Raw genomic sequence first — 9,419 nt, forward strand, 5'->3', positions numbered from 1 at the left:
TTTATAGCAAGTGCAACTCTTGGTGCCTCTTCAATTTTTTTAATTAATTAATCCCTTTAGATAAAATAGCTGATGTAAACTTAAATCACTTAGTTTTTCTCCCCAAAACTTATTCTTTTCTTAGGGAGTGAGTGTGTAGTTTTAAAATCACATAGTTTTCTACCTTAAATTAATTTCATTCCTTATCATTAATTGTGCTTTTTTTTAAATTACATAGTTTTTATCTCCCAACTTTATTTGTTCTTTTATTAATAAATGTGTCTTTTAAAAATCATGTTGTTTTTCTCTCATAAATTTATTATGTTCTTTTTTTTGGTGAGTGTGCCTTTATAAATTTACTTAGTTCTCTACCCTCTCCTCCATTGCTGATATTAATATGCTTTTTAAAATTACTTAATTTTTTTTCTTAAATTAATTTCATTCTTTATCAATAAGTGTTTTTTTTATCACAATTAATATTAATTGAAAAAAATAAATATAAAATTGATAGAATAAAATAAAATAAAAATAAGAAAGACACCTTTTTATTGCTTGATACTTGGTAACAAATGTTGGCTTAGGCTCACCTCATTAAGCGAAAATGTTTCGCCTAGAAGTGTTAATGTCCTCATGCCTTACCTCACTTGAGACCCTAAGTGAGTTGTCTTTCTTGTTTTTAATAAAACAGGGTATGAATTAGCATTCATTAACTTTACCCTTTATGAATAATAGGCGATAAGCTGCCTTTTTTTATATGAATACTGAGCAATCTTAAATAATCTTTGGAGCCCGAGATATACGAGTATGAGAATAATATAAAGAAATCCCGGATGAGCGATCGTGAGCAGATCTTGTCGGGAGGATTTGAGCCATGACCTCCCCCTTATACTTTAGTGTCATACCCTTTATTTATTTATTATATATAAAAGTAATTAAATAATATGGGAATAATTTGAGGACCATATAAGCATGTAAAAATGAATGCAAGAGTTTAGTATGGCTGGATGCTCCAACAGAATCTGGTGGCAATCAATAAATCCACTGAACTTTGACTTGTACCAATTGGCCTCATTGAGTAGCTTCCACAAGCATTCATCCTCCATTGGTGGATGCAAAAACTAGGATAGTTTGGGACACAACTCCATTGTCCAACAAGTGTTCCTTTCTCATTTGCTTCTTCCACCCCACAATCCTCTTCATCATCACCATGAAAAGAGGCTTTTAAGACATTAGACAAAGAGGAGATGGTACAAGGTGGCTGGTGATGAAGATTGTTGGATGAACTCATAGGTTTTTCTTCTTAGGAGTGTATGTTTTCCTTCCAATAAAATATAGAAGAAATCTCATTTTATTTATTTGATGCTAATAGTAGCCTATTCTTGTTTATTGGAACTTGGATAAGAGTTAGAGTCATCATTAGAGTAATATTACTTTTTGTTTTTATTATTAAGTTTGGTGTGATCACTGAAATAGGAATTGGCCACTTTGAGCTGTTTCTTTAAAGCTTAATGCTTAGCATTTGTTGATCCCTCTTCAAAGATCCTACTTTTTTAGCATCATCTGATGCTTTTCTTGATTATATCCTTCCTCCCCTTCATCCTTATCCTCTCCAAGCCCTTCCCTTTGAAGTCCATCTCTTTATGGATGAGTGAGATGTTCTTGTGCTTGGTGGCACACTGGTTTAAGGAATTCAAGCTGATTGGTTCTCAAAGTTTTGGTCTTTCTATCAGGATGTCTGGCAAGAAGAAGGCTGGTGCTAGAGTGGAGAATGTGGAGGAAAGTGGGGAGGTTTCAGTCTTGGATTTGCCTGAATTGGTGTTGGATTCCATTCTTGGGAAGCTTTCACCTGCAGGCTTGTCCACCATGGCTGGAGTTTGCAAATCTTTGAGGGAGAGGTGTAGGAGTGACCATGTTTGGGAGATGCATATGAAGAGGAAATGGGGGAGAGTTATAGGTGCTGCTGCTCATAGAGAGTGGCAAGCTTATCTAGCTTTGAAGAATGAGTCTTTGAGCAAGGCCAAAGATCAAGGTTTTCTTGGCTCCCTCTCTTGTTTCTGGCCTCTTTGTTGGGTGAAATCAAGGTTTGATTTTGGTGCCAAGCCTCTCATGAATCCGTTGCCTGATGATTCAATCATGTCTTGGTATCTCTCCATTGAAAAGGGCAAGTTTTGGTTTCCTGCTCAAGTCTATAATCGTGAGGTATATATATACACACATGATTGTCCTTGATTTTAAAGTTTGTGAAGTTTAATTAGGTAGGATGTTTATTGAAGTTTTGTGGTTGATCCTGATGATTTGATTTAATTTTGGCAGCATGGGCATGTAGGATTTATGCTTTCTTGTTACGATGCTCAAGTATGCTATGACTGTCACACTGATACATTTACAGCAAGGTATACACAGAGCAACAACATATGTTTCTTTCTCTGATTGAATTTGTTGGAAACCAATTGAGCATTTGTTTGATTTGGTATTAAAGCATATGAATGAATTATTTACGTTTAGGTATCCTCCACACGGTCGAAGGACTATACCATCGGAAGGCGGAGTGCAGTGGGAGAGGCTTAGAGCACCACCTGTCGATACAACAGCACATGAACTTCATATCTCTGATTATTTGAATGAGTTGAGACCCGGTGATCACATTGAGATTCAATGGAGAAGGAACAAAGAATTTCCTTATGGTGAGTAGTTCTCATATAATCATATTGTATATTTTGATCATTTTGTGTTGTTTGGTCTGCTTGATAAAAGCTCTAGTTTAGATTTTGTGCCGAAATTATTCATTGATATTGTTAAACCATGGTCTGCAGGATGGTGGTATGGAGTTGTTGGTCATATGGAATCATGTAATCAAACTGCTAACCATTGCCAGTGTCATAATAGTGGTAAGAATTTCCTCATAAATCTTATTAGAAGTTACACTCTTATTGTTTTCTTTGTCAGTACTTGTGTTGAATTGCAGAGTGTTTTCAGTCTCCAAAAGATGCATAAGAATATTTTATGTACCTTTTTTTTTTTAATCATAATTGCTGAAAATGATCACCTGATTTCTTCAAACTCTGCTTTACCCTATTAATTGTAAATTGAACACGATGAAGAACAGTTTACACTGTGTTCACTGATTTAGTTTGTATTTGTGATTTGATTGACTATAAATATGTCTACTCTTTAACTCAATCCTCTCTCTTTCAGATACAATCACTTTAGAGTTTAATCAATACAGTGCTGATTCAAGATGGCGACGTACGATCATAGACCGGAATAATCATCTCGAAGAAGGGAATGAGACCGAAGGCTTCTATGGAGGAGTCAGGAAACTCAACAGTAAAGATGAGATTGCAATTTGGAAGCAACTGTGGCCACCTGAAGTCCTTGAATAAGCCACACATCTACCCATAATAATAACCTTAGTGGCAATTAAACATGGCCAGCATGCTCTTTGCTATCCTGTAAGTCCTCAACATCTTGGGACTATCTAGTGTAAATGTGTTATAACTCTCTTGTTAATCAATTGAGCTTGCACAAATTCAGGGCTTCTTTTTTTCCTTGGGTGGTGGAAATTAACTGCCTTTTTATCAGTTTTATAATTGAAAGAATTCAATGTAAATTACTTGCATTTATTCATGTCATTATTGAATGATACTTTGTGATTCATTTTGTCAATTATCACATTGTTGTTGTATTTAAATTAGCTACAAAGATCAAGTTGTGATTCCACTCGTTCAATTTATGTAAGAATGGAAAACAGAGCTAGAAGACAAATTGAGGCAATTGTCTGTGTTGTTTTGTTGAGATTCTTGTTTTGAATTTATTAGTTTTATTGCAAGTTGATGGCCAGGTTGGTAAGATATCACTTTCAGTGAATATAGTTTAGGTTAATATATGCATAACCTTATATTATAAGTAACTTGATATTTCACTTCCTTGTTCTAGGCGATATCAAGTATGTGGGCAACAATTATGTATTCATTTTAGAATAATGTGAAACATTGAAATCTTATTAAGTAATTATTTTATTAAATATTTATATGACTTTGATGTTTGAGGTGGGATAAAATATACGGCATTCTTGTTGGGATTTTGCTATAATAATAATTGAACAAAATTTTTAATCTAAAAACTATTATTTCATTAGACATATAATTTGTTTAGTATTGTTGGTTTAGTTCTATAGTAAAACTTTAAGAGTTAAGGTTTGACAACTATTTTCAAGAGTGTGCGCACACTACACAGTTGAACTCGTCCAATGGGACTAAATTATATTAACTAATGTGACATTATTAGTTACTCATACACACACGCAATGATGCTAATTTTACTTAAATAAATCATCTTATAAACATATATATTTCACATAGGCGTTACTAGAGTGAAACTCACAAATACATTGGTACTAATCATTAACAAACAATTTAAATCAATTTTAAATGAGACGGTCTTTGAAACTTTCGCAATCAAATCAACAAGGGATTAAAAAAATTTTCTCTTGTGCATCCACATTTTCTTTAATAGATTAGAGAGAAATTTCTAGAATATCAGTGCAAAGCTTTAATTGTTTTGAAAGAAAATTGACAAATCAGTATTAATTAAAAATATTAAAAATAATAAATATGTAATATTAATTAAAAATAAGGTTCAATTTTAAGTTTAATTTAATTAGCATTAGTGAAATCAAAGTGGGATAAGTTTAAAATAAAAAGCTTTCCCAAAAGCGCAAGCCATGCATGTATGCTCCTGCAATGTTCTAATAAGAAAAGAATTTGAAAAAAATAGATGGAACTGAGAGTGGGCCTGGTTTAGCCCAAACTATACGGGCCCTTCGCAAAGAGGAATAAAGGAACCCAACTCCGTCGTCGTAATTCCAAAAGCCATGTGGGCTATTGAGTTGATGATCGGCAGTTTACTTTGACTTATGATATGTTATTAATTAATAAATTTATATAAAAAGAGAAAAGAACACTATATTATTATTATTATTTTTTTTGGAAAAAATGGATAAACCATTTCAATTAAAACTGAAGAAAGTACTTAAAACCACACCCGGAACAAACAGCAGACAGAACAAAAGAACCCACTAGCTGTGGATCAACAACAACAAAATACAAAAGAGGAGGCAGAAAATTTCCACAAAGCTGCTCCAAAAACCCTCTATCCTGCGCCGTGATAAAAAAATCTCCTCGAAAGATGGCACCTTAGCAGTCTCCTCGACATGTGAGCTTGAGAACTCCAAGCTCCACCGAACAATCGATATAGAAATCCTCAATCTTCTCTTTAAGACCATCAGACGCAGCTGAGAACCAAGATAAGCACATACGATTAATTTTTATACAAAGAATGTGAACAGGTACCACAATGACATTAAAAATGCAATCATTTCGCGCAAGCCAAATGTTCCACACAACAGCCTTAATTACTAAGTCCCGCATAATTCTAAACGATGGCACTAAAGATGACCTCCAAGTGCCCCAGACCATAGTCATAGATTCAGGTGGGTCTGGCAACTGCAGGATCCGCCCAAAGAAGGCCCACACTGTCTAGCGACAAAACAATGTAAGAACAAGTGCTCAATAGATTCCAAATCCAAATGACATAACACACAAGTAGCCGTGGGTAGACGGTTGCATCGTTGTTTCGCAAGATTCTCCAGAGATGGTATTTTGTCCTTCCACACAAGCCAATTAAAGAGGTTGATTTTCTTTGGACACGAACTACTCCAGAAGAACTTTGCAATCGGGCATCTCAGCCCTCCATCAATAATGAAGTTATAGAAAGATTTAACTGAGAAGGCATCGTTGCCAGTGAGTATAGCTCCATTTGACAGTTAAATTGACTTTCTTTTAAGAAAACTCCTCTATATGTAATAAAGGGGAAAAAGAGGGATATAGACATAAACATGTTTTGCAAAAGTTTTATGTAAAAGTATGTCCGTGCTTGGTTTATCTAACCTTTTAATCCTTAATTGAGCAAAGTGGGATGAAAAGATTCATGTAGTTAATTCCAAATAGTTAGAACTAATAGTTGTTGTTGTAGTATTTTTATGTGCAAAGTTGTTTTCTTTTATTTAGGACAATTTTGTTATTTTCTTTTATGGTTGGTTTGGTGAACAGAATATGCTCTTATTTTTTGTTTAGTGAGATAGACTTATCATATTGACTAACTTTATCCTACCAATCACCTCATGGAGGGTAAAGTTAGCAATCTATAGAAAATGATAAAAAAAAATAAAATTTACATTCTTGCTCTTTTATCCATTATGATGCATCAATTGTAACAATTCTTAACAAGTGTACAAATTTTGCCATTTTCGGCATTGTATCAGACATGTGTTGTGCCACGACATTCATAATCCTAATAACAAGATTGCTAATAGCCTTGTTTATCCTAAATACATCTTTTTCATGCTAATCACTTAATTATTACATAACTATCTTAACTAATTATGCTGCCATTCGTTCATAACAATATCACAGAACTTGACACCTATGACTCCCTCTTTTTGGCGTACACTCTTTCTATTGCCGAGCTAGAACTAGTGCCTTCATCTGTCATATTGCCTGCAACACACCAAACTTGGAACTTGATGTTGTTGTACTGCTTCTCCAAATTGAACATGATTGCTACAACCATCAAAGAGAAAATTCAGACATAATTAAAAAAAATCTCACGTTATATTAAAACAAATGAATTCAAATTTGTTAGTTCCATCGATGTGGTTTGTGGTCAAGAGAACACTCAAAACACTCAAAAAAAACTCAGACAAACCAAACAAGAAGGAGACACACAAGATTGGTAATCCAGTTCGGCGTCCACTCGCCTACATCTGGGGGCCAGCCTGGAGATAAACAATTCACTAAAAGAGGTGAAAATAGATTAGTACAAACACTTGTCACTCACTCTCTCAACAATAAAAATCACTACCCTCTCTAGATTGTTTAATGTTCACACACTCTCCTCCATAAGTACTCCACCCAATCTCAGAGCAAGGTAGCTTATATAGACGCCTCAACGTCCCAAATATAGCACATATCTCTTTCAAAATCTCCACATCTACTAATTAAAAAACCTTCCAAAATTAGCTGTTGCAACTCCTGTTGTAACATGAATTGCAACATGGTCTTGAATGCTGACATGATTGAGTTCTGGTTACGTTGTAGACGATCTCAAAACCCATTAACCTCCCGGTTATGCTCAGTCTGAGTCAGTGCAGCCAAATCTTCTGATCCCGACTGTCGGCAACTAGCCTACCTCCTCAGTTCCTCATCACGCAGTCCCTTCGCAAGAGGCGCACGTCCTTGTGCGTTTTCACGAAACTTGCCAAACTTGATCTTCAATTCATCCAAGCTTGACCTTCAAAGATTCTCCAAACTTGATCTTCAATTCATCCAAGTTTGGTCTTCAAATCTTCCCAAGAAAGATCTTCAATCAATCAACTCAATCATGCCAACAATAGGCATGTCTTCAAATCTTGCCCATAATAGTCTTCAATCATCCTTATTAAGGTTTCTTCAAATCATACCATCAATAGTCTTCAATCATACCATTGATAGGTATTTGTTCATTAAGCTCTATCCATATTTAGTCTTCAATCAAATCACCCTAAATATGATCTTGATATGATCTTGTCTTCAAGTTGTAATACATTGTCAAAAATAACTTCAATAAGATCTTCAAGATATTTGCCTCCAAGTCAAAGATTTCTTGCCATGTCACCATACTTTGTCATGTCATCATTTGTGCCACATCACATAGGTTGCCACGTCATCTTGACTATGCGTCAAATCATGCCAATAATAGTGCGGTTGCACTAACAAAATTGATTTTCCAAAATAGAGGAAAGCATCCAGGTGAAGATGTTGCCCATACTCCTCAGCAGAAATGGATTCGATGGGACATGGATCAAACCATAATGTTGCACAGTATATATATATAACACATGTATGTTATACCTTGGAGATTGTTGCTATTATTCCTAGAGAAACCCTAGTGCTATTGAAGTAAGGATCTTCGGTGACCACCATGACAACCTTTGAGTAGCCTTTCAACCTCCCCGCTGGCACCACCAACCTCATCTCGACTACATGATCATGCTTACCAGCCCTCCAATACTCACCGCCTCCTAGTATAGTATCACAACCAAACTGATTTCGATGTTGGTATTTAAGAGCTTAATTTTGAGGTTGGATTTGGTGGCAATAGCGTTGGCCACTACTTAGAGGTTGGGTAGAGGAAGAAGGGGATGGGGCAAAGGTTGTGGGTGGTGAAGATGCCATGTATAGAAAATGGTGAAGATAATGATCTAACAGCTGCGACTAGGATGTCCCTAGATGATTGTCCCCTTATATACAGACACACACACAAATACGAATGAATCCTAAGTTTTTAATGTATATATCTTTTTTTTTCCTCTAGCCACCAATCCACTCCTTCCCTCATTCCGAACCCTCCTTCACCAGCATTGTCTTCCATTGCTAAGCCTTCGGCTACTCTTCCATGGAAAATCTCAAGGCCTTCGTGTTGAGCCAAACTAGGTCAATGCCATTTGGAGTCGGCTCAGAGTGTTTGTTGCGGAGCATTAGACAAGGTGAGCTTTGCGTATGGTTGACGACACCACTGGATGGAGTGAAAATAAGGCTGATGACATAAGTGCGCCGGGAGATGATGAACAAGATCTCGGTGGTGATCATGCTGATTATGGCTGAAGGGTGATGGGTATGGTTCTACACAAGGATTAGACCAATAGTTCTTCACAGTGCTTGCTTTGCAGCATTGGGGTACTTTGTATTTGAGACGACAAGGTTTGCTATACATTAATATATGCTGGAGAGGAAAGTTGCGGAGGCAAGCTGCGGAGGCTAATGCTTTGGCTTGACTTTTTACTTGGATGTTGATCACATGCATGAAAATGGTGAGTTTTTTCTTCTTATATTCCAAGTTTATTATTTAATATGCATTGGTATATATTCATTGCTTTACTTGATTTCACTTGTTTACTTTTACAGTGGGTTTGGAATAAGGAAAGATGGATCATATGCGGAGAAAGATTTTATGAATACATTTTGTTCCATCTTGTAGTGTTGTTCAATGTGTTCTAACTTCTTCTCTTAAGTGTTTGGAAAGCGTGGAAAATTTGGAGTTTTGTTATGTAATTCACTGGAGATGATTTGTTATAGACTTCAAAATGATATAAAGATACATATATTGATAACATGTAGAAGAGTTTTCTTATTGCATTTAAATTCAAACTATAGGAATTTATAAACTAACGCTTTACTGTTAAGAACAGTTTATGGCTATGTTAGATGTTGTTTATTACTTAGTTGTACCATTGTCTATAAATTTGGAAATGGTCATTTTGGTTCTTGAAACTAAGACATATGCAATGGAAAAATTGATGCCAAAATAGATTAATAAAATAAAATATTATTTTATTTTTTTTC

The 9,419-nt window shown here is 35.4% G+C and overlaps 1 protein-coding gene across 2 annotated transcripts; it reads left to right on the forward strand.

The window, feature by feature from the left end:
* The first annotated feature begins 1,024 nt into the window (after window positions 1-1,024).
* On the forward strand, window positions 1,025-3,611 carry LOC120265758 (F-box protein At2g32560-like). Of its 2 annotated transcripts, XM_039273722.1 has the most exons (6): window positions 1,026-1,287; window positions 1,710-2,178; window positions 2,293-2,372; window positions 2,485-2,663; window positions 2,793-2,867; window positions 3,175-3,611. In XM_039273722.1, the coding sequence occupies exons 2-6, from the start codon at window positions 1,711-1,713 to the stop codon at window positions 3,360-3,362; spliced, it is 990 nt and encodes a 329-aa protein (XP_039129656.1). In that variant the 5' UTR covers window positions 1,026-1,287; window position 1,710; the 3' UTR covers window positions 3,363-3,611. The 2 variants fall into 2 exon arrangements, with proteins under 2 accessions (XP_039129655.1, XP_039129656.1); XM_039273721.1 differs by having other exon boundaries at window positions 1,025-2,178.
* Window positions 3,612-9,419: the final 5,808 nt, after the last annotated feature.

Source organism: Dioscorea cayenensis, chromosome 7, assembly GCF_009730915.1.
Source record: "Dioscorea cayenensis subsp. rotundata cultivar TDr96_F1 chromosome 7, TDr96_F1_v2_PseudoChromosome.rev07_lg8_w22 25.fasta, whole genome shotgun sequence".
In the NCBI taxonomy this organism is placed as follows: Eukaryota; Viridiplantae; Streptophyta; class Magnoliopsida; order Dioscoreales; family Dioscoreaceae; genus Dioscorea; species Dioscorea cayenensis.

What these genes read in the sequence shown, in the direction of transcription:
- LOC120265758 (XM_039273721.1), top strand. Translation starts at nt 1,543, where the DNA reads ATGCTTTTCTTGATTATATCCTTCCTCCCCTTCATCCTTATCCTCTCC. An exon ending in GAACAAAGAATTTCCTTATG is followed by an intron (nt 2,664 to 2,792) that starts GTGAGTAGTTCT and finishes CATGGTCTGCAG; the next exon opens with GATGGTGGTATGGAGTTGTT. An exon ending in TTGCCAGTGTCATAATAGTG is followed by an intron (nt 2,868 to 3,174) that starts GTAAGAATTTCC and finishes TCTCTCTTTCAG; the next exon opens with ATACAATCACTTTAGAGTTT.